The sequence below is a fragment of the Rhineura floridana genome, chromosome 2 (assembly GCF_030035675.1).
Source record: "Rhineura floridana isolate rRhiFlo1 chromosome 2, rRhiFlo1.hap2, whole genome shotgun sequence".
NCBI lineage: Eukaryota > Metazoa > Chordata > Lepidosauria > Squamata > Rhineuridae > Rhineura > Rhineura floridana.
Window position 1 is genome coordinate 110,144,955 of NC_084481.1, and position 25,132 is coordinate 110,170,086.

At 42.8% G+C, this 25,132-nt stretch overlaps 1 protein-coding gene across 16 annotated transcripts in view; it reads left to right on the forward strand.

Moving 5' to 3' along the window:
• BRSK2 (BR serine/threonine kinase 2) overlaps positions 1–25,132 on the forward strand; it is a 708,663-nt gene that overhangs the window by 595,074 nt on the left and 88,457 nt on the right. For 13 of the 16 annotated variants that reach the window (XR_009760589.1, XM_061610101.1, XM_061610106.1 and 10 more), the window contains 3 exons: positions 6,164–6,314; positions 12,687–12,752; positions 21,223–21,246. Coding sequence is in view for 15 of the 16 variants with exons in the window: in XM_061610101.1 (XP_061466085.1) it covers positions 6,164–6,314; positions 12,687–12,752; positions 21,223–21,246 (241 nt within the window). In the remaining variant the exon portion in view is untranslated. The remainder of the gene's footprint in view (positions 1–6,163; positions 6,315–12,686; positions 12,753–21,222; positions 21,247–25,132) is intronic. The other 3 variants (XM_061610115.1, XM_061610105.1, XM_061610102.1) reach the window with 2 other exon arrangements.

Here is a 25,132-nt window from a genome sequence, read left to right on the forward strand (position 1 = left end):
ATTTGGATTACAACTTCCAGAGGAGTGGTGTTTAATTCCACTGCCTTAATTGACAGTGGAGCCTCCACAAATTTTATTGATGCAAAGTTAGTCAAGCGTCATGGAATTTCCCGGTGGAAACTGGACGCTCCCCTAGCTGTGGAGACTATCGATGGGAGACCCCTGAAGTCAGGAGGGGTGACACAAGCCACGGAGGAAGTGAAACTTCAAATCCCTGGGCACGAAGAGTTCATTTTGCTATACGTGTCAGATCTCTCGAACTTTGAGGTGATTCTGGGAATGCCCTGGCTAGCAAAGCATGAACCCAAAATAAGTTGGAAGGAGGCGGTGGTGTGGTTCACCTCACAGTATTGCCAGGAGAACTGTCAACCTGAAGGAATCAAGAACACCTTAGCGGGGGCAGTGCAAGAGATCGAGCAAGTGACCCTGCCGCCAAAGTATGAAGAATTCAAAGATGTGTTTGATGAAAAAGAGGCAGAGACTTTACCCCCCCACCGCCCTTACGACTGTGCGATTGACCTAGTGCCAGGAGCCAGCATCCCATCAGGGAGAATCTACTCTCTCACAGAGAGGGAGGCCCTGAAGGAATTCCTGGATAAAAACCTGAGGTGAGGATTCATACGCCCCTCACAATCCCCTGCTGGAGCGCCACTATTGTTTGTGAAAAAGAAGGGGGAGGAACTCAGACCCTGTAACGACTATCGCGCATTGAACCAGATCACCATCCCCAACAGCTACCCGCTGCCCCTGATCTCAGAGTTGCTGGACCGACTGCGCTCTGCAAAAATCTTCACGAAGTTGGATTTGAGAGGAGCGTACAATCTGATCAGAATGAAGGAGGGAGATGAATGGAAAACAGGATTCTTGACCGCTTACGGACAGTATGAATACCTGGTCATGCCGTTCGGGCTTTGTGGAAGTCCAGGAATTTTTCAAAAATTCATGAACGACGTGTTTAGAGACTTGTTGGACACGTATGTAATCTGTTACTTAGATGATATCCTGGTGTTCTCAAAGAACCAGGAAGACCACGACCAGCATGTGAAGACGGTGTTGAAGAGACTGAGAGAAAATCACCTGTATGCTAAATTAGAGAAATGTGGATTTGACCTCAAGTCTCTAGACTTCCTTGGATATCGAATCTCAGCGGAAGGCGTGGAGATGGACCCAGGGAAAGTAAGCTGCATATTGGACTGGGGCCAACCTGTCACCAAAAAGGATGTACAACGGTTTTTGGGGTTTGCCAATTATTACAGAAAGTTCATTCCAGGGTTTTCCAAATTGACAGCTCCTCTGACTGACTGTTTAAGGGGGAAGAAGAAGTTTCAATGGACAGAGAACGCCACCGAGGCCTTTGAGGAGCTGAAGAGAAGGTTTGCTACTGAGCCCATTCTGCGCTTTGCTGATCCGAACCGCCCTTTCGTAGTGGAAGCAGATGCTTCAGATTTTGCCATCGGGGGGGTCCTGCTACAATTAGACCAAGAAGGGAAGGAGCTGCACCCCTGTGCGTACTTCTCTCGGAAGTTAAAGCCTGCAGAGAAGAACTACACAGTTTGGGAGAAGGAGCTGCTGGCCATCAAGGACTCTTTTGAAAACTGGAGACAATACCTAGAGGGGACCTCTCATCGAATTGAAGTGCGCTCCGACCACAAGAATCTTGAAAGCCTCCAAACCGCCAGAAAGCTGAACCAGAGACAGATAAGATGGTCCCAGTTCTTCACTAGGTTTAACTTCCAGATTACTTACCATGCCCACGCCAAAAACCAGAGAGCGGATGCCTTATCCAGACAGCCACAATACAAAGAAAGTGAATCCGAGGACCAGCCTCAGTACGTAATCCCGCCAGAGAAATTAACGTTGGGAGTATGCCAGCCTTCATGGGAAGAGGAACTCAAAAAGGCACAACAAGAAGATGCAGACATGCTAAAATATCAGCAGGAGACGGGACAAGGTCAAGACTCAGAAGTAACCTTTCACTGGAGAAATGGACTGTTATGGTTCAAAACCGCCAGATATGTGCCAGAAGGGGAATTAAGGCTCAGAATCCTACCCCAGTGTCATGATTCCATCACAGCGGGACACTTTGGGATTTACAAGACCATTCAGAACGTGGCCAAGGACTTCTGGTGGCCTAAAATGCGTCGGGATATTGAGAGTTATGTAAAGTCCTGCTCTGTCTGTCTGCGGACAAAAACACAAACAGGGACACCAGCAGGACTGTTACAACTGTTGCCTGTCCCACACGAACCCTGGAAGGACCTCTCCATGGATTTTATAACTGATCTACCCAAGTCCCAAGGAATGACAGCCATCTTAGTAGTGGTGGATCTACTTACCAAAATGGCACACTTTCTTCCTTGTGCAGGGGCCTTAGAGGCTAAAGAAACGGCCAAGTTATTCATAAAAGAAGTCTACCGGCTGCATGGATTGCCAAACAGCGTAGTCTCAGACCGAGGAACTCAGTTCACAGCCATATTTTGGAGAGCAATGTGGAAACAGTTGCAGACGGAATTAAAACTCTCCTCCGCCCATCACCCCCAGACAGATGGGCAGACGGAACGCTTGAACGCCGTTTTGGAAAGATATTTACGAAGTTATGTGTCCTATCAACAGACTGACTGGGTATCATATTTGCATTTTGCAGAGTTCGCCTACAACAATTCTCTGCACTCCAGCACTCAACAAACCCCGTTCTTCACTAATTATGGATTCCATCCTAAAGTCTTTCCAAGTAGCTCAGAAGGAATGCTGGTACCGGCAGCTGAGAACTTCCTTAAGGAATTGCAAGCGGCGCAACAGACACTGAAACAGCAGTTAAACGAAGCCAAAACGGAGTACAAGCAAGTTGCTGACCTGCACAGGAAGGAGGCCCCCCCCTTCAACCGGGAGACCAGGTATGGCTGTCCACCTGCTTCCTCCAGATGCCGGGCAAATGTAGAAAATTACAAGACAAGAGGGTGGGTCCTTTCGAAATAGAAACTCAAATCAATCCCGTGGCGTACCGACTGAAGCTGCCTGACACGTTTAAAATACATCCTGTGTTCCATCGATCCCTCTTAACGAAAGCCGCCCCTCCCAGTGAGTTACGGCCGGAGGAACCTCCCGGAGCTCCACTCCTGGTAAATGAGCAGCTTGAGTTTGAAGTTGAGGAGATCTTAGATTCCAGGATCAGACGCCACAAGCTGCAGTACTTGATTCACTGGAAAGGCTATGGGGTGGCTGACAGATCATGGGAAGATGCAGCTGATGTGCATGCTCCAGAATTGGTAAAACTTTTCCATCAACGTTTTCCCCACCGTCCCAAGCCAGACAAGGGGAGGGGGGCACAGCCTGGGAGGGGGGATGGTGTCGGAAGGCAGAGCTGGGGTCCCAATCCCGGGGAGCTGGATCCCGGAGAGTTGGGAGAAGAGTATTCGGATGGATGGCAGAGGGAAGGGGGAGGAACTTCCCCCCTTTGGAGCGAAGACGAAACAGAGGAACTGCCAGTGATAAGGTCGCTTAGCAACGGGGAGCCTGAGCCCTCCCTGGACATTCTCACGCCTCCCCCTCTTTCAGGCTCAGAGCAAGAGGGGAAAGAGGGAGGGCTGCTCACAGCTGAAAAGCGGGGAGGCAGTTTACCATCAGCCCCTCCCCTATCCCCCATCCTGGAATTGGAAACTTCAGAAGAGGAGGGGGTGATGCTTCCCCCCTCACCGTGCACACGCAGACAGCTGAAAAGACAGGAGAGAAGGGGGGAAGGCGGGCAGTACCTGAGGGGCAGTTAAGGAGGAGCGAAAGACTGCGCGCCCGTTTGGCCCCTTCTTAAAGAACAGGCGGGAAGAAGTCCCTTGCTCTGTCAACTTTCTCCCAATGCCGCAGGACCTGTATCCCTGTATTGCTTCATGAGAAAACGCAGTTTTTGTTTGGACATTACCCTAATAAAACACGAATTAACTACAGCTGTTGGTCTGGTTCCTGAGTCACATCCTGGGCCTGACACCGGGGAGGTTATCCAATCAAAAATGAGATAAGATTAGTCCGGCAGGATTTGTTCTTGACAAATCCATGTTAGCTTCTAGTAATCACTGTGTTGTTCTCAAGGTGCTTAAAGACTGACCACTTCATAATCTGCTCTGGATTTTTCCAGGGATTGATGTCAAATTGACTGGTGTGTAGTTTCCAAGTTCCTGCTTTCTGCCCTTTTAAAAGATAGGAACAACATTAGCTCTTCTCCAGCCATCTGACACTTCGTCCATCCTCCATGATTTTGTAAGATAATAGACAGTGATTTTGAGAGTTCTTCAGCTAGTTCCTTCATTACTCTAGTGTGCGGTTCATCGGGCCCTGGAGATATAAAGTAAGTAATTAGGTATTCTTTCATCATTTGTCTGTCAATCTCAGGTTGCAATCCTGCCCCTTCAACTTGTACTCATGTTTGCCAGGAGGATCATAGACCCTCTTTTGGTGAAAACTGAGCCAATGTAGGAGAGCACTTCTGCCTTTTCTTTGTCTTCTGTTATCATTTTGCTATCCTCACTGAGTAGCTGAACCACCATTTCTTTTTTCTTTTACTATGCATGTATCTGAAGAAAACGTTTTTGTTGCTTTTAGCATCCCTCACCAACCTCAGCTCGTTCTCAGCTTTAGCCTTCCTGATGTCATCCTTGCAATTCTGTGCTACCTGCCTGTACTCTTCCTTTGTGGACTGGCCTTCCTTCCGCTTCCTATATATGTCCTTTTTTGTTATCAGGTCATCTCTAAGCTTTTTGTGGAGCCACATTCTTCTGCTGTCTTCCCCCTTTTTTCCTTGTTGGAATTATTTGCAGTTGTGATTTTAGAATTTCAATTTTTAAAAAATTCCCACCCATCTTGTGCTCCTTTTCTCATTATGGTCACTTGCCATGGGGCTTTATGTATCATTGTTCTAAGTTTATTAAAATTGGCTTTCCTGAAGTCCAGGGTATACATATGGCTACACTCAGCTTTTGCTTCCTTTAAGATCAAGAACTGAAGTACAGGCATACCCCGCTTAACGTTGCCCCTCTTAACGTTGCCTCGCTATAACGTACATGCTCCATTCGTCCCCATACCTCGCTTAATGTTTGCGCGCTTCGCAATAACGTACACTTTATTGGCATGACGCCACTGCCATCTAGTGGTGATTGCATGCAGTACAAGTGAAGACAATTGCTTCACTTAAAGGTTATTTTCGCGTAAAGTATACTCTCCGGTCCCATTGCATACGTTAAAGCGGGGTATGCCTGTATAACATGCTCACTTTCCTCCAGAGTTCCCCTAACTGCCACTTCATCTAGCCAGTTATCTCTGTTGGTTAGAATCAAATCAAGAATAGCTAATCCTCTAGTTCCTTCCTCCAGCAACACAAGTCAGGAATTTCTTGGAGGGGCTGTGTTTGGCAGAATTTGTCTCCCAACAGGTATTGGGGTAATTGAACCCCCCCCATTACTACTACATCATGCCTCCTTCAAACATCGGCAATTTGCTTTTCAAAAGATTCCTCCTCATCTTCTCACCTTGATTTGGGTGGTCAGTAGTGCACCATTGAAAAACAAACAAGTCTGGCTTGTCATTATGCCTGAACAAGGGCCAAAAAAAGCCACAAGCAGTAAGCCAAGAACAAGCCATTACTTCTGAACCTGGCTTGTTTGGAGGGAAATAACCCACAAGCCCAGGTTCAGACATCACGTCAGCAAACTTGACTGATTTGTTCCCAGCAGCAAGGCAGCATCAGGAGCAGCAGAGGAATAAAGTGAGGACTATGTTACCAGCATGCACTCTAGCACATTGTTCACATGTGTTTATTTTTAATGGTGGTCTAACATTATGTGCAAATAGGAAAAACATACTGTTTTGGCAATGAAGAGAAGCTCATTTTTCCTTTCACTCTTCAGATAATCACAGCTGTTTTTACTCATTTATTTCTATTAGTTGCTGGTCACTTTTGAAAAGCTGCTGAGAGGTACTCATGGTATGGCAGGAGTGAAGAGGTTTCATGCATGAGATTTAGAAGTGTTGGAAGGAATCAGTGTTTCAACTCTCCACCGGGGTCCCCTGTTTCTGCAGTTTAGAAAATGGGGGTTTCTGGGAATCAAAATATTATGAGCCAGAGGCACCTGAGGTATTCACAGCCATGCTAAGTTGACTGCATTATCTCTGCATAAAGACCCTCCCAGAAAGCGTGTGGACTCTCCAATGCTGAACAGACATGGGAAGCGGAGACCAGAGAGGAAGTCAATGGAGGTCCTGAGTGTGACAGATGGAGGATCCCCGGTTCCAGCTCGCAGAGCGATTGAAATGGCACAGCATGGACAGAGGTAGGTGGTCCCCAAAGCCAAAAGTCAGGAAGTCTGTGCCATTTGCTTGGAATTTCAGAATCCATTGCAGCTGGCACAATAGTATTTATTCAGGTGAAGTAGCATTGGTCTAGGTCAGTGTTCTTCAACCTTGGGTCCCCAGATATTGTCAGAGTACCACTCCCATCAACCCCAGCCAGGTTATAATAATAATAATGCTGTTCCCAGAAGGAATAAACTTAGTGAACTTCTTTGTGGTTCTGTTTTGAATAGGGCTGAAAGTCTAAATACTGAAAAGATTAAGGGAAATCCCACATGTGTTAAAATTATGTAGACGTATACTAAAGAACTCTTATTTATCTAGCTTAAATTGGTTTTTTTCATCATGGACACATGCCTCAGCTGTTAGGCTTTATGACCAGCCACCAAACAGAAAGCACAAGAGGCTCTTAAAATTGCAGTTAAATGTCTGGTGCGCCAAGATCAGTTCCTCAAGATAAGCAAGTTTGATTGCTGGGGGTACATGGCTGTGTACCATATGATTTTAGGTCTCAGATATACAGCAACAGGATGCCTGAAAAGTGAGTAGCAAAATGGTGATTGAGAAATACTATGGTAAAGCTGTTCTGGTGGAATGCAGGCTAAGAAGCAAAGGTGAGCATGCTGAGGTTAAGCTACTACTGAACTATAGCCAGTGACTATATTGGCTCCCTGTCTCACCTGTGCCGAGGATTTTGCTTACGCTGTATGAAGCTCTCCAGGGCTGGAATGCTGGAGGCAGAGTGTATGGCGATATCAGAAATGCATCTGCAGACAGTTACCATGCTGTGTTATATTCTAGTTGTTTGTAGCACTTGCCTGATGTAGGTAGAAATAGCTACCTGAGAAAGAAAACTCAAATTAGGAAGAATGCTATTTCCTGATTCTAAGTTTTTGCTTTAATCCTGATGTGTCAAAGGAGCTTGTGCAATTTCTGCCACCTCTCACCTTGGGATTGCAGTTACATAGCAAATTGCCAGCAAATTGCCAGGAAAGTGCAAATATTACACAGCTGCGTCTCTCACTGGGCAAATGTATGTGTGGTTTTATTTCTTGGAATGTTGGCAAAAGCATTGTTTTAGTGGAAACTGATTAACTGACAGATGCTCAGAGGGATTTTTCTGAAGTGATGCACTAAGAAACGCTATACAAAAGGGTGTACCACAGTGAAGGATGTTCAGGGTTCAAGGAGTCAGAATGCATGCCAGATAAAACATCTAGTCTTGCTGGTACATTTGTGTGCTAGACTATAACTTCTAAAGGAAGGTATGAATATGTGATTGTGAACAGGAAAATGGAACAGAGATAGAATAAATTACGAATTTTTAATGGATTCATGAATGTACAAGGGGGGTGTTGCAAAGCAGGCCTGAGCTTGTGTAAGTCAAGCATACCATCTAATATTCAGATTACAAAGGCACACAGCATAGACTGTTGGCAGGGTAATTGTTCAGAACATGGAGTGTTTGTTAACATAACACAGGTGTTTTGGAGATGGTGGACCTCTGTCTGTCAGAACTATCAGTAAAAAAATAAGTAACTCCAGCCAAGAGGGAAACTTTGTAAGAGTTACAATATAGTATTTAGCACCAAGTAGCCTTTGAAAGGAAAATGTTCTTAGAGCCCCATAATTGGGAGACTATATTGCTACCTTGAATAACATCATTTGAGGTGAGTGGCTATTTATACTATAGACATAAATGGTTCAACAGCAATTCCCTCTTGCAAGGAAATTTATGAACTGTAGTTCCAGAAGGAGGATCCCAGCATCCCTGACAGTGGATTCTCAGCATCATTACCAAATGACAATCCCTAGGATCCTTTGGGAGGAAGCCATGCCAGTTAAATTCTTTATATAGCCACGAGAGTGGCTGTGTACTATAGCCAGCGTGGACTTTTGCATTCCACCATGTTAAATTGAAAATACTGCCCCATGCCATTCTGAAGCTTCCCATAAGCTCATTTCGAAATAAAACCTATAGTGCTAAACTCAGAAACGCTTGCTTAACAACCCTCTAAGTTTTCTTGGAGATACACAAAACAGTTGGAGAGAATCGTCAGTTTAAAATCCAAAACAAGAGAGAAAAAATCCAGACCCCTGTTGGACTTTTTTCTATCTGTGGTCTCATAATTTGTTGAAATTAATTAATAATCAGCCATGTTCACAGAGTACCTGTAATCCTATTACTTACCTTGCCCCATACTCTGAACTTCATCTTCCCCATTTTAAAAGTTTAAAAAATGCCTGGCTGATTATTAATTAATTTTAAAAAAATAACATTGGAGTCAATGATAAGCACAGGCATGCTCAGTAAGAACTCACCGCCCAGAGAGCTATTGCTAGTCGGGCGGTATATAAATTTAATAAATAAATAAATAAAAAATAAATAAACCAACTGTCACTGTTCTAAAAACCTAACAGCTGTTTGACTTGGTTAATCAAGAGACTCCTATTCTCCTGATAGAGCTCCAGTGGCCAGAGTGGTTTAACAGTCATCCCCTCTTCTGGGGATTATAGCTCTTTGAGGGGAATAGGGCATCTCCTAGCAACTCTCAGCACTCTTCACAAACTACACTTCCCAAGATTCTTTGAGAAAAGCCATGGCTGTTTAAAGTGGAATAAATGACTGGTGTGGATGTGGCCAGGATCAGCTTTGGTTTAAATTTGGGTGGGAGACTACATGTGTTCACTGTATAATAAAAAGGTGGGGAAAACTCTGAAAAAAATGATACTGTTTAAAATGGTTTCCTTTTGGAAAGGAAAGGGGCTTTCCCTCTTCCCCTTCCTCCCCCTACACCATCTCCCCTCCACCTTCCTCCCTACCAAGTACCCTTCCTTCCCTCCCTGATGTCAGTTTCACATATCTTAAGCATGATTGCACAGGAGTAAATCCCATTGGACTCAAAAAGCATGCAAATGATCAAACCCCCCTCTCCCTGCTCCCTCTCCTACTCTACCTCCCCTTTCCCTCACTCCCCCTTATCCTCTCCCCCCCGTGGTCGGTTTCACCATGAGCATGATTGCACAGGAGTAAATCCCATTTAACTCAATAAGCATGCAAATGATCAAATCTGTTCTCCCGCTCCTCCCCTTCCTTCCCCTCTCCCTCCTCCCCTCCTCCCATCCTCTCCCTCCCATCTCCTTTTCCTGTCCTCCTCCCCTCCCCACTCACTCCTCCTCTCCCCACTCCAGCGCTCCCTCTCCCCTTATCCTCCTTCCCCATGGTCAGCTTCATCTTTCCTAAGCATGATTGCAGGGGAGTAAATCTCATTGAACTCAATAAGCATGCAAATGATCAATCCATTCTCAGCAAACTTGCATAGGATCCTATTTTTTACTTCCCAGATTAAAAAGCGGAGAAATTTACTAATAGGCAAAAAAAACCACTTGTGGCTTAAGAACATACTTATAGCCAACAACTATTTCTATCAAACCTTAAAAAGCAGGGAAATTGGGCAGCTATATTGAATGCACCAGAAGAGTAGAGACCTGACCTCTCTGAGATATTGTACTGCCCTACAAATTTGTAAAAATGCAAACACAATTTGGATTGGTTTTTCACAGTCCAATATATATTCTCTGGTATATTCTCTATAGCTGCCCAATTTCCCTTCTTTTAAAGTTTGATAGAAATATAGGTTGGCTATAGGTACATTCTTAAATCACAAGGTTTTTTTGCTTATTAATGAATATCAATCTAATGTAGGTTTGCACTATAGATATTCAGTCAGTCTGTATTGTGCCTGTTATTTTTCTGGTTTATCTCAAGAGGTTGACTGAACACTGAACAAGGTGAAGGACTTAAGCAGAACATCTCCCTGTCCCCTTAGTTAGATGTAATTACAAAATTAGTAAGGATGCATCACTAGACAAAGCGCTTCCTTGTGATGTGTGCTTTTACTCCAGCTGCCATTCTGCTTCTGTGAACAGTTGCTTCTTTGCTGAATGTGGGTATGTAATGGTACCTCCATTACATGTGTGTACTATCCTGCACAGCTGGTGTCCATTTGAGAACCAGGGGGTCCTTTATCTGTGAAATTAACAGTTTTACAACTTGTAAGATAAGAACAGGGCCGGCTCCAGGAATGCGGGGGCCCTTGGGCATTAGCCTGCCCTGGGCCCCTCTGCTTCACTTCCGCGATCCCGCGGATCGCAAGACGAGCTTCCAAACTGCCCGCCATCCCCCACCATCCCCAGTACTTCACCTACCTTTCTCTGCTGTTCGCGCAGGGTTGCCATCAATAAAGATGGCGGCCGAGGTTTCCGTAAGGGACTGAAGCCTTTGCCGCCATCTTGGTTGATGGCATGCAGAGCGTGCATTGCTGCCATCAACCAAGATGGCGGCAGAGGCTTCAGTCCCTTACGGAAACCTCGGCCGCCATCTTTATTGATGGCAACCCTGCGCGAACAGCAGAGAAAGGTAGGTGAAGTACTGGGGATGGCGGGTGGCTCGGAAGCTCATCTTGCGATCCGCTGAATCGCGGAAGGGGAGCGGAGGGCCCCTCAGGGGGCCCCCAGGGGCTCCTAGAGCCGTGGGGCCCTCGGGCCAGTGCCCAACCTGGCTGCCCTTTGGAACCGGCCCTGGATAAGAACCAAACAGCTGTATTAACTATGAATCCCCAAATCTCATTTCCCCACAAAACCTGCCTCAAAGTGCTGGTTTGTTTATGTTCACTAAGAGTCACCACATGATATGTCTACTGCTATTTATGCTAATTGTAGAAAAACCAGGGTTTCTGGCAGAAAACTGCACAACATCTTGGCACAGATTTGGAGGAGATCTGACAATGTTGGTTTTAGGGGCACTAACTACAAGCCCCAATTTGATGTGGTAGGTGGTAGTACAAAACGGCACAAATCATTGGCATAGGTTTTTGGGGAAATGAAATTTGTGGGTACATAGTTAATGGATCTAAACAGGATAATTATTAATGGCCTTTCTTTTACATATTTGTGAAGAAGTTGCCCTTTATGTAATATAGTGAAAAGCCTGCCAAAAAAGAAAAGAAAAATTATGTACCAGTATAACTCTTACCGCCAATTGCTTTCTCTGTGCTTGAAATGTTTTGTTACCATGCATTGTCTTCCTGGCTGTCTAACACACTAAAGTGCACAATATCTTTTGTGTTGGTTTGACTTTGTAATCCTGCTAGTTGCCACCCTAATGTACTGTGAGAAAAAAGTGTTACTTAGCTTTATATCTATCTTTCAGTGCACTAGCTTTTCAGATATTCCCTGTCTCTGCTATTGAGAGAGAAATAATCTGTAAAAGAGATAAATGCAGTGATGAATACCCTAAAACCAGTGGTTTTTGACATTTCACAATTGAAAACCCTGCTTCCTCCGTTTGCTCTTTTGGTTACTTTAAACATCGGTTCCTTTTATTCTTTCACTTGTGGAGGCTTCAGTACATTCAGTTCTTGTTCATCATATTTATTCTCAGCCTTTCATCTTCCCCAAGATACATCAATGCCATAGTAGCTACCACATTCATGGTGCATTTTCCTGCAACAGATTTCCCCCCCTCCAAAGATGGGTGTCATTGGCTCTAGGATTTATGTTAAGCAAACAGTCTGAGGTGCAGAGTATAGATTAAGAAATGGAAGTGGGACGGGGGGAGCTGGTTCCATCAACAAACTGGAGGCTTTTTTTCTTCTGGGTTATTTATACTGATTATCTGGAATGGGAACTTTTATTTGAATCTGGTGTCCTCCAGATCAATTGTATGTAGGCCACAAACCTGCCCTTTAGGCCTTTGTTTGCAGACTAGACTATGTAATGGGAGGGGAGACAGAGGACTTGTGGGAACAAGGTATGTATAGAAGAGGCCATTTTGAACTGCTTAACTGAATCTGCATTCTTCAAACCATGTTTAATGTTGGTGGCCTCAATTGAATTCTGATGTGTTTGTCACACATCTCTGTGATGCATATGATTCTAGTTTGGGTCAGAATTTCATTACAGGGTAACTGGTGTTTTGGGAAGCTATGTGCAGGAAGTAATATAGACATGATTTGTATAAAATGAATCACCTCATGACACCATGACTACTTGAGAATGGCAGTTTGACCCTTCACCATCAAGTTCAGTATCAAATCTCCCCACTTTGCTGGCATAGAATAAGGCCAAATATAAGCTTACCACACCCACCAACTGTAAGAGCTCTTGGTGTTTTTCCAGGTCAGGGCACCAATTGGTAAAGAAGCATGGTTCTGCTCCCTGTTTTGGAGCATTTCTTCAAAATGGGTGGGATAACTTTGGGTGGGTGGGTCTCAGGGACTGACTGCATCAGGCGAATCTCATATGAATGTCCACATTAGTAACTCTGTTTTCTCACTTTGTTCCTGCCATAGTAAAACAATGTTCAGTAAAAGCCTGGATATCTGTGAAGCCAATCCCAAATTCAACAAAGAAGAAAGGTATAAATATCCTGTTCCTCTCCTTTATTTCACTGCTATTCCTTAAAGATGCAGTACTTACCTTCTCCACTGGAGGCAAATTTTCTTGCACTTGAGAGAAAGAGAGAGACCCAGTCTGGGGTGGACAACAGCTAGTTTTCTTTCACAGCATTACACTATGCATTTTGTCACATCCATCTTCAGGTGCTTCAGCTGTTTGTGCTATAGCAACCAGTTGCAAGGGAATTCAGGGCTCCTATACCTTTAAATAATTGTTTAGCAGAGAGAATTTCAGCAGTGACAGTTTTTCTCACCTCTAGATAATAAGCTGGAGTTGTCAAAATTCCTTTTTCTATGGACTGATAGAGTATGGGTGCCCTGACCTCCTTTGTGACTGGTCACAGTAATTTATTTATTTATTATTTGCATATATTCCTCCCAGCAGGAGCCCAGGGTGGCAAACAAACACTAAAAAAACACTTTAAAACATCATAAAAACAGACCTTAAAATACATTAAAACAAAACAACGTTAAAAACATTAAAAAAAAAAAAAGCTTTAAAAACATCTTTTAAAAAAGGGTTAAAACATTATTTAAAAAAACATATTAACAAGCAATTCTAACACAGATGCAGACTGGGATAGGTCTCAACTTAAAAGGCTTGTTAAAAGAGGAAAGTCTTCAAAAGGCGCTGGAAAGATAGCAGAGATGGCACCTGCCTAATATTCAAGGGGAGGGAATTCCACAGGGTCAGTTCCGCCACACTAAAGGTCCGTTTCCAGCCTTCCCCAACCTGATGCCTTCCAGATGTTGTTGGACTACAACTCCCACCATCCCTGACCATTGCCCATGCTGGCTGAGGCTGATGGAAGCTGTAGTCCAACAACATTTGGAGGGCACCAGGTTGGGAAGGCTGCACTAGTGTGTTCTGTGAGCCCCTACACCCTGGGACAGTAACTAGTTTACAGGAGGGCAGCAGTGAGGAGGGAATGGAAGGTGATGAGAACCAGGCTTCCTCCGTCTCACAAAGCCCCCTTGATGCAGCCACCACATCCTCCATCAACCTTTCTTGCCTCTGTATTGGCAAATGGGAATACCCCAGGAGGAGCCAGATTTGGTATCAGTGAACCATTTAACCAACAGCAAAAGGGTCACTGATCCTCATGTGAACTACATCAAATATGTTAGCTAAGCGCCTTGCTAATTAACCTTGAACTTTGGGGTTAAGGCTGCCTGTCAGATAGCAATGGTTAGTGTCTCCTTTCCCTCCTCAGCTATTGCTGCTATGCTTTTAAGAGATTCCACATTCTGCTACATCAGATACAGACATTAATTGGAAGGAAGGCTTAATAATTGTGTTGTATAGCCTTAGCCAACCTGGTGCCCACTAGATGCTTTGGACTACAGCTCACAGCAGCCCCAGCTCATCCCTGTATGATAAGTTGCACCTGCCAAAATTCCCTGTGTTTTTTTACTCAACCATTGGAGGCATTGTTGCTTTGTTTGAGTTGTGTCATTTTAAAGCTTTCAATCGTAATATAAAAATGAAACATAACAATACCCTGTGTTGTTAACATTTACAAAGATCCAAATCCACCTAGTTAAGGTATCAGTTTAGCTAGTCACAAAATCATTAACTAGAAAAGTAAAGTCTACTCTTTTCTAATCATCTGGAGAATTCTTCATTGCTCTAAAAACATTAATTCAGTTTTCAACCATTAAAGCCTTTTCCTGTTGAACAGAGACAGTTAGTAGTATTGAAATCCCACTGAGATGGATGAGAAATTTCTGATTGATGTTAATAGTTGTGGATTATGCACCTAATTTATTACCTAGGAACCTTTTGCAACAACACTCATATAATCTGTAAGGGAACACTGATGCTCTGTTTGGCAACTACAGTCTCTGACCCAGAAGCACTTATGCTTGACTTCTGGAGTCTCACTGTAGTAGTTACACCTGGGCAAAGAAAAATATTCTGCATATATTCAATGGCACATTGATATACAACCAACTTGTAGGTAGAGGGGAAAGAAGTCCTAACCATTGCATGATACATAATAGTTGGCATTATGTCCCTCTTCAGAATATTCAAACTGTTCCATATACAGTACATTGTCTTCTTGTAATCATGACAGTAGTCCTGTAAGTAGGTCATTGTTCTTATACCCATTTGGCATATAAGAAGCTGATGCTGGCAGAGCGTGGCTTATTATGTATTATTATATTTATATCCCACCTTTCCTCAAAGGGGCTCAAGGTGGCATACATGGTTCTCCCCCTCCCCCATTTTATAGCAACCCTGTGAGGTAGTTTAGATTGAGACACAGTGATTGACTGAAGGTCACCCAGTGAGCTTCTTGGCTTAGTGGAAATTTGAACCCAGGTCCTAGTCCATGACTCTAACCACCACAACCACTGGCTCTGGTTTGATTAATAAGTACACTGCAGATACAAGATCTGAACTGATGACTTCCTACTGTGTAGCTCAGTTGTTGGCCACTCCATTCCACTTGAGCTAATATCAATAATAATGAAAATAGATTTCTGGACTGAGCTTATGTGAACTTTGGATCAAATTAAGCCCTGGAAACTGCTTTTGTAGGCCAAGAAAGTCCACTAAATAAACTTTTAAAGAGATCTATAGGTTTCTCTTCTTAAAAGCTGCAGATAGAGGGAACTCTACTTGTCAGCAGATGGATGGTCCGATTCTGGCGCAGCATATAAGGCTCTCATTTTTATGAGGGCCTGCAGGAAAAGAGCATTGCAGCCAAGCTGCCAAGAACTCATAAAAAGTTCACAAGCTAGGGAGAAATAATGAGCTGCTGTCTTGTGCAGTGCTCATCAGGGAGTCCCCAAGCACTGTTGCGAGAGCCAGAGACCTGATACAAATCTCAGCCTGGAGTGACTGTTATGGGATGGGTCTCTGAAAACCTAACCACATCTTGTTAGACTTGTCAAATTTCTTGCCAGACAGATCAGGATGATTGCCCTGCCTTGGCCATTTTCTCCCTTCCTTATCACTATATTGGCTTTTGATGCATTTCCCATCAGAAAAAGCCCCTTTTTTACTAGCTCTTCCCACTTCATTCAACCTACCTTCAGCATTTTTTTTCCTTGCAGTTACTCCAAATTCAGCCAACTTACCATTTCTGCAAACCAGGTGACTGCTAATTTTTTTCCTTCAAAAAAAAAATACAAGTCTCCCTTTTGCTATAGCAGTCTCTCTTAGTTTTGGACTGATTCTATAATGTGGGAAATATAATGCTGACCTACTTTCTACTCTTAAAGATTGCTGAGATAATGTATGTAAAGTTCAATGCAAGCTTAGGAAAAGACCTATATAAATACATCACCATCTTAATAGTGGCAGGATTAGTATTTCTGCTTCTGCCTGGATGAACCTACAAGAGCAGGCTCCCTTTAACATCTTGAAGTCAATACAGATGGACTTTTTCAGTGAATATGCATGACTTGAACCATTTTTGGAAATGGCTCAATTCCATATCACAACTCTTAACTATTTCTTGGAAAGGTTAACTAAACTAGGACATACAGCATCACAACTTGAAGACAGGCCATTCATAAAATTAGTTCAGCATGTACAAATCCACTGAAAAGATCAGCCATGTTCTAGAAAAGAATATGGCCATTGTACTCCCTTTATAGAAATAATGAAAACTTAAAAGCCACTGCAGAAATCAGTTTAACAGCACACTCTTAATTCTGTCCCACAGTGGCAGTTGTCTGAACTACAAATGGATGTAGAAAGCTGAAAAAACCTTGTGTGGTCCTAATTTCTTAGGGGGAGCACAAAAAGGAGAAACATATTTCCAAAATGTTGAGGGTTTTTATGTATACTGATGAAAGTGTTGTTAAGGGAGATGAGAAAATGTAGGACAAAGTGTAGGAGCAAAAAAGGAAGTGCAAAAACCCCATAAAAATATTTCCTCTTTGGGATAACCAATCACACATTTGAAATGGTGCCTGATCAATGTCTTAACATCTCTCACTTTTGGTTTATTTTAAGAGGAATACTGCATCTTTAAGGATCCTGCCCCTCTAGATGCACACAGTTGTCTTAGTAGCTGAGGCCACTTTCTCTCTCTCTCTCTCTCTCTCCATCTCTCTCTCTCTCTCTCCATCTCTCTCTGTCTCATATATCTATTGCCCTGTCCCTCAGTGCTTCTTCTGTATCTCGGTTTCTGCAGCTCTGTAGTTCACGTGCTTCAGTACTGTAGGAAATCCACATGCCTGCGCTGCCGGGTTTATTGTGTTCTGGGATTATTTTTGTTTAAATAACCTGATTTCCTTCTTTCTTTCCCCATTGTCAATTTGATGTCCATACTCATTGTTACAAACCACAGTGCTTTCCCTTTCTGGGAAAATTAAAGATTAATCATATTTATGTGTCCACATTGATATATACATATATTTATATATTTGGTTTACTTTCTCAGCATGTGTGTATGCATTATGTGCAGGCACATGCACATCGATTTACATGCACATCCAGAGGATCAGATAATGTAGTTGGGAGCATTAATTGTAAATATATTTACACTGTTATATCTGATAACAAAATAAGGCCCTTTACATATGAAAACATGGATCATTATTTTTTACTCCAGAGCAAAGTAAGGATTAATAAATTCCTCCTCTGTCAGCAATATTACACCAGAACTTCACAAAGAGGGAAAGGTACAATAAATCTCTGGGATAGAGAATAATCTGTATGAGTGTCAAGAGTTTAGGAAAATCTATCTGACTGACCTTCTAGTGACACCTCAAATCTGCTTGAAAGGACATATATCCAACTGGCAATGATATCATTTATGAAATGGAAGAGAGCTGAGTATTTTATTTACATATTTATTTAGAAAATGTGTATGCTGTTTAACATTTTGGCTAAGTGGTTTACACAAATTATAAAATCAAAATTCAATAATTACAACAAAATACAATAAATGCATTGTAAAAAGTTCATTTAAAACAGCAAGTCAGCAACTGAACAAGATAACACTCTCAAGCATCCAAACAGACATGGGTAAACAGCTGAGTTTTTAGGAAATATTTGAAGAATCCAACAGATGGAGCCTCCCAAATCTCGTTTGTGAGTGTATTCCAAAGGATTGGTGCTACAATTGAAAAGGCATTTCTAAATGGTTTGGTGATGACAGTCTACTAGCTCTAGTACAGCAAACAGGGTCTTATGATTGTAAAGGTTGATTTGGCCAATAGTAGGGGAGGCAGTCTGCTGGGTATACTGGTCTCATTATATGTCAGTAATAAAATATGGAGAGGTGTTCAATGCTAGACCTTCTCAGAGTAGACCCACTGAAGTAAATAGACATGACTAATTTAGGACTTAGTGGACTACGGCCCCTTGAACTTGGCTTGAAAGAAAATAGGCACCCGATGTAGATCCTTAAGTACTGGTCTAATATGTGCATACTTAGATGTACCACTAGGTACGAGCATTCTGCACAAGCTTCAGCTTCCAAATCAAGTGTAAGGGCAACCCTGCATAGAGCATATTACATCTACATGTGAGATTACCAGTGCATGGCTCACCATGGAGAGGCTATTCCTGCCCAGGAATGGGTGCACAGTATCTGTTTTACCAACCAAAATGACTGGTGAGCACTCCATGCCATAGTAGTCACTTTGTTCACTCTAATGACAAAGTTGGATCCAGGAGTACTCCCAGACTATGTACATACTCCAGTGGAGGGAATGCAAACCCATCCAGAACAGACAGACCTCCCACGTCTTGGATATGGGAACCACACCCCCATAGGGTTACTTGTCAGGATCCATTCCTAGTTTATTTAGGTGTGTGTTTAGATAGGTGTCATCTGCATATTAGCAATACTTTGCTCCAAATCTGCATATTGGGCATACTTTGCTCCAAATCTCCTAATGGCTATTCCCAGTGGCTGCTTAAATACAGTATGTTAAATAGTATTGGGAACAATATATGCCTTTCTGCACACTGCAGTTCAACTGCCAGGGGACCAAGGCACAGCCCCCCAATGTTACTCTGTGAAATTGTTCCTGCAGATAAGAGTTAAACCACCATAATACAGTGCCGCCTCTCCTTAACCCATGGAGATGATCCAGAAGAATACTGTAGTCAACAGTATGAAAAGACACTGAAAGACCGAGCAAGATAAACACTCCCCCTGTCTCTCTCCTGACAAAGGTCATTCATCAGGGCGACCAAGGCCAATTCTGTCCTAAAGCCAGGTCTGAACTCAGATTGAAATGGATCCAGATAATCAGTTTTCTCCAAGAGCACCTGTAGGTGAACTACCACCACCTTCTTAAACACCTTTCCCCAAAACAGGACTTTTAGGAACCAGGTAGTAATTGGAATAAGCCTCTGGATCCAGGGAGGTGTTTTTTTTCTGAAGAGTAGCCATACAATGAAACACTGTTTCACAAAGGGATGTGCTTACCAGTCGATGGATCCACCTGGTCAACCCCACATGGCTAGCTTTAATCAACCATGACAGACAGAGGGCAAGAGGGCAAGTAGTAGACTATACCACTTCAAGCATCTTGTCCACATGCTCAAGAATAAACAAAACTGAAGCTGATCCCATAAAACAGGACAAGCTAGTGCATTGGATACCTCATCAGACACTGTTTCATCAGCAGCACGCAGTTCAGCTTGAAGGCAAGAATTTTGTCTGTCTTGCAGAGTTGTCAGAGCAAGCTACTGATTCTGGCTTATGAACAGAATAAGACAGGGCAGTAAATTTCCACTGCTAGGACACAAGAGTGAAGCCTCACTTTGGATCCGAGACTCCCAAAGCAGAGAGAGAAATAGGTTTGAATACTCTATTGCAGCCTTTCCCAGCTTTTGGGTCCCCAGATGTTGTTGGACTACAACTCCCATCAGTCCCAGCCAGCATGGCCAATGGTCAGGAACGATGGGAATTGTAGTTCAGCAACATCTGGGAACCCAAAGGTTGAGAAAGACTACTCTATTGCAATCAACAACATTTAAAGTTCTTATTAATATTATTTAATTGTGTTTAAGGGATAAGATTCCATCATAACTCCCATTTTGCACAATCTTAATGCTGAGGAAGCTTAGAAGATCAGACGCAAAATATACTTCAGAAATGTGAGGAAAGGGCATTCTTTGGTATTTCTGGTGTCTTGCATGCAGGCCCTGCTGTCAGGGTTTCTAGAGACATCTGGTTGGCCACTGTGTAAACAGGATACTGACCTAGATGGGCCATTGGCCTATTCCATTAGGCTCTTGTTATGACAGCCTCCTGTAGAAAGACAGATTAGGTTGGTGAGGTAAGCAAAGAACAAATAATGTGTGGTACCTAGCTTAAAAGGCAATCAATACTTAACTGGACATTTTATAAGATAAGCCCTACAGAAGTTGGGAAGAAAGAGGTAGAATAGGGGTATGGGGATGAAAGGAATGATAATCATGCAAGTTTAATCCACAATACATCTACAGATTTCTGCTTGTCCGTCGCCATTATTTGTGACTTAAGTAACAGTAAAATGAAAAAATGGGTAGAAATGTAATTTACCAGTGTTATAATTTATATTAGGATAAAGAAGCAGTTCACATCTCCTTAACAGCTTGCATTTAAGGTTGCATTTATTTTTTGTTGTACGTTTGTTTTCTATTGTATTCAGGCAGAGAAAGATACCTTTACAACCCCTGATTTTAATTAAATAAAAACAGATTCTTGATTCCATATTTTGGAAAAGGTTGGAAGTCTTTTAAGCCTGAATTAAAGTAGAATTGCTACTTGGGACACAATCCACTCAGGATTTCTACACAAGTCTCATGCAAATGAAAGGCCATATATCCTTTTATACATTTCAGCAGAACTCTCACAGGAGAAATACCCAGTGAGTTGCATCCTTCATCTATAACTTTGTTCACTGGGCATCCATACCCACTAAGAAATATTGGTCTTAATTATCAGTGCAATTAGCAGTATATATAAAGTATAGATATACCCAGTGTAAAAGGAGATTCCCAGCAGGTCATTATTGGACAGGAGAATGCTACATATGCAAAATGGGGGAAAGATCCACATTCTTTTCTATAATCGCAGCATAGTCAACTGTGCATAATGTAATTATTTGTCTTCAAAAAACTACAATTTGAATATGGACTGCCAACTCCACAAAGTGGCTTAGCCAGGATAGGTGAGCTGTGTTTTAGTCTTTTCCTTTACACCTGCTGTGTCTGCCCTCATATTCCCAGATGCAAACATCTTCCATGATTATGAACAATATGGCAATATTTGTCTAGTAAATGAAATCCTCCCCTCCCACAAATATTCCCCACTGGTGCTTCCATCAGCAGCAGAAGCCTGTGGCAATAATTATGTCCATGTAGTTCTCCGAACAATATTTCACTTTGCTTTTCGTACTCTTCTCTCCACCTGCTTCCATGTCCCTTTCTTCTTCTCTCCTTTTCCTCTCTTTGTTCCCCTCTACCAAGGATGACGAGTGCTGACACATTGGGGTAAGCTCCAGTTTTGGATTATACCTCTTGCGGGACCTTTTTTTTTTTTTATTAACCGGGGAGAGACGTTTCTTTCAATGATCACAGTTTAAATATTATTTATTGTGAAACTATTACAGAAAAATCTTCTAGGAAGGAACATTGTAATACAACAGTGTGTGTGTGTCTGTGTGTGAGAGAGAAAGAGTAAGAGTACTGGCCCTGATTTTGCCTGTATTTTAGAGGGCTATTACAGATTAAGAGGAAATCTAGATATGACATTTTGGGGACTGGGATTGGATCTCCTGCAAGTGTTTTTCTCAAAAGGCAAATGTAAAACCAGCTGGGGGAAAGGAGCTGAATTGGATCAAGGTCACTGTGCTGGAGAAGGGTGATTAAACCTTTCCCCATGCCATTTTCCTAGTTCAGATCACCCCATCTGCTATTTGTGTGTGGGGGGGTGCCACTTAATAGTACTATATAGGAACCAGAGCTTGGAAAAGTTACTTTTTTGAACTACAGCTCCCATCAGCCTAATCCAGTGGCCATGTTGCCTAGGGCTGATGGGAGTTGTAGTTCAAAAAAGTAACTTTTCCAAGCTCTGATAGGAACCGATATTTTCCACATGGAACAAACAGTATCTTTATAGGGTGCAGTTTAGATTAAGAAATAGTGCAGGAGGGCTAACTGACTGTACTGTGACCCAAATCCCTCCCCCCCCAGCTGCTTTTACTATATTAAAAAGTTCTAGCCTGGCCCACATACAAAGCTGCCTCATCACTATACTGAGGGTTGCTTCAAACATTTTGTTTTTTATGAATGATCGTAACATATAATGTATTCCATGTTGAGTGAGACTGATGAGATTTGTTGTTCAACAACATGTGGAAGACTACATGTTCCCCATCCCTGTTGTTGAACCAGGTTGTTCCGTATATGATGGCTAACAAAGAAAAGCCCCCTAGCAGTTGAACTTCAGGGTTCAGCAAGACACTTAAGCCATGATTGTAAGCAGAGGAGGGTGGTCACTAGGGCAAGGGGGGACAGAGCCCTGCCAGTATTTTTTCTGTCATATTCATAAATTTCCTATCATTCAGAGTGGCCTTGGAGTATTTTCTGTTCATTGCCTCTGCTGGCCAATCATAGCTGCGAACAACACAGCCAATCACAAACATTGTAGCCAGCAGGTCCCACCTTTCACTCTTTTCTGAGGTTGGGGGGGGGAATTAGAATTCTAGGAGGAGGAGTGTCTCAGCCTGACCTAACTCACAGAACTGAGCTCAATTAGACGCTGAGTAATTGTACCATTGCCTTACTTGTGGCCTCAGTATCTTTGCAAGGTAGGATGGGGAGAAAACCAGAACAAATTGGCCCCATCATCAATGGCCCCCTTGGCCACCTCACCAGTTCCAGTGGTCACCAGCCACCACTACTCATAAGCAGTGTTGGTGCTGGATCAGCCTGCTTGATGTTCATTTTCTGTACTTTATCAGTGGACCCTCAAGGGGAGCAAGCAGGGAGTGGAGCCAATTGCCTCTCTCCCTTGCTGTTATGTCCAGTGTCCCCACTGCCATTGCCACAACAAGCAGCAGGAGAGAAAAGACCACCTCATCTGTTCATAATACCAATAGTAGTTCCTTCTCATTTCCATTAGGCTGTATTGGACTTAATGCAGAAGCTTTTTTCATGTGCAATTATCCCTTGCAGTTGGGAAGTAGAACTGTCTACAACGTGCATTATTTTTTAAAGCTGCCTTTACTTAAATAGCCAGATGAAGGCAAAGAGGCTGACACCCTTCTCTCCTATTGAGAAAACTCCTAACATTTTATATTTTTTCACAACTTGGAGCATGAATACTGATCCCCTATGATGAAAAGAGCAAGCAAGCGTCTTGAGAATTTTAAAGGAGCCCAGAGACACTGTAAAAAATGTGCATGTACGCCCCCCCTCCCATTTCTGACTGGAACCAAATGACACTATAGGAAACTCAAGCCCCATCACATTCTTAGTATAACCATACTATACCAAACTCTAAGTCACTTAAATAGCACTGACGGAGTCCAGAGAGAAAAGCCATGATAACACTTTCCTGAGCAAATTGAACAAAAATGGTGTATAATTTGGGGAGAAAAAAACCAAAGTGTTTTTTCTTTCAGTTCAGGCCTTGTACATAGTAGGGAGACATACAACCAAACATATAGGGAAAACTCCCTAAGACCTACACAGCCAATCAGAGTACATGCTGTCTCACGGAAGACTGTGCTGCTCTGCCTGGTTGCTAAGCAACACCTCAACCCATCACCTTTTTGGCTAGTTGACTTTAAGACTAAGAGAATTAGCCTTTATCTTTCAAACAATGATCCCTGCAGATTCATCTTTTTGGGCTTTCAGAGTATAATCTGTACCATCTGTTACGGCATGGTTTTTCTGCCTTTAACAACTGTATGGCAGGAATAAATTCATCAGGTGTTACTTTTTCTGGCATGGATATACAGTAGGGCCCCACTCATACAGCAGGTTACGTTCCGGACCCTGCTGTAAAGCGAAAACCGCTGTAAAGCGGAAGTCATTGAATAGAATGGTGCGTGATGCCCAAAAACCGCCGTATGAGTGGGGCTTTAGTCTAATTGCGTCTAATTGAGACCGCTGTATTAGCGAATTACTGTAAAGCGAAGCGCCGTAAAGCAGGGCCCTACTGTGCAAAATGGGCACTGCTTTTCCTGTTGAATTTCTGTTGTTCATTAAGCTGTTAAAAGCTGAAAGGCTGTCTGAAAAAAAGACAGCAGACACACCTCTTTCTCATATACATCCTTTTTCTATTAGCATTTAATGGGTGTTCGTATTTCTGATATGTGGTGTTACTTTTTTCTAGAAAGGCAGATTATGGGAGTAGCAGAAAGATCCTAACCATCCACATTCTTGTGGAGAAACTGAAGGTCATCTCTGCCTTTGGCTTGGTGTGAAAAAAGTTTTATCTTCTGAAAGTTTCTAAAACAGCTTCATTGTGAAGCAAGTAAGCCTAGCAAAAGGAATGAAGAGTATGGATCAAACACTCTGCAGATATTCTGGTATAATTTCTAATGGACCACTCCTCAGAGATGTTGTTGTTACTTAACAATTACAGAATACCTAAAATATAATAAAAAATAAGGCCTTCCCACAGACTCACAATCTTATAGACATAACACAGAACAAAAAAGAGGGATGGGGACAGAAGAGAAAAGAGAGAGAGAGCTATTGCTAGTCGGGCGGTATATAAATTTAATAAATAAATAAATAAATAAATAAATAAAAAGCACAGCTGATGTTTCATTGGCCAATGGATGGGGACAGGTTGGTCTCTCCCTTGCCATTATGTTCTTCATGGGAGGCAAGGAGTGCAGCCTTCCAGTGTCCCTTGGTGCCCTGGCTAGTGGAAGAGGTCAGAGGATGCCTCCAATCAGCTCGGCAATCCCAGGTAACTGGCAATTGGAGTAGAGTATTCGTTAGGCAGGCGGGAGGGGGCAAATTCCCTTCCATGGTTCCTTCTCTGGTTTACAGATGAGGCCAGGATGGTCTCCCCATTGTGATGAATTATTTATTTATTTATTTATTGCACTTGTATACCGCCCCATAGCCGAAGCTCTCTGATGATCTTCTACCATTTCTCAGTAATACAGCTCTTACAAATACATGGAAATAAAATGTTTATATCACACTGTGTCACCCAGAAGACTACTTCAGGGAGGTTGGACAGCTGTGTCTAAAATCTGAAAGAAGACCTCTGCAGAACTATAAAGGACGACCAGTTGTAAGGGATTAACATGATCTGAATAACTGGAGAACTGCTAACCTTAATTCTTCCCGAGATTCTATGAAGGTAACATGCGAATAGCTGTTTCCTGTTAATTAATTAGGCCTCATATCC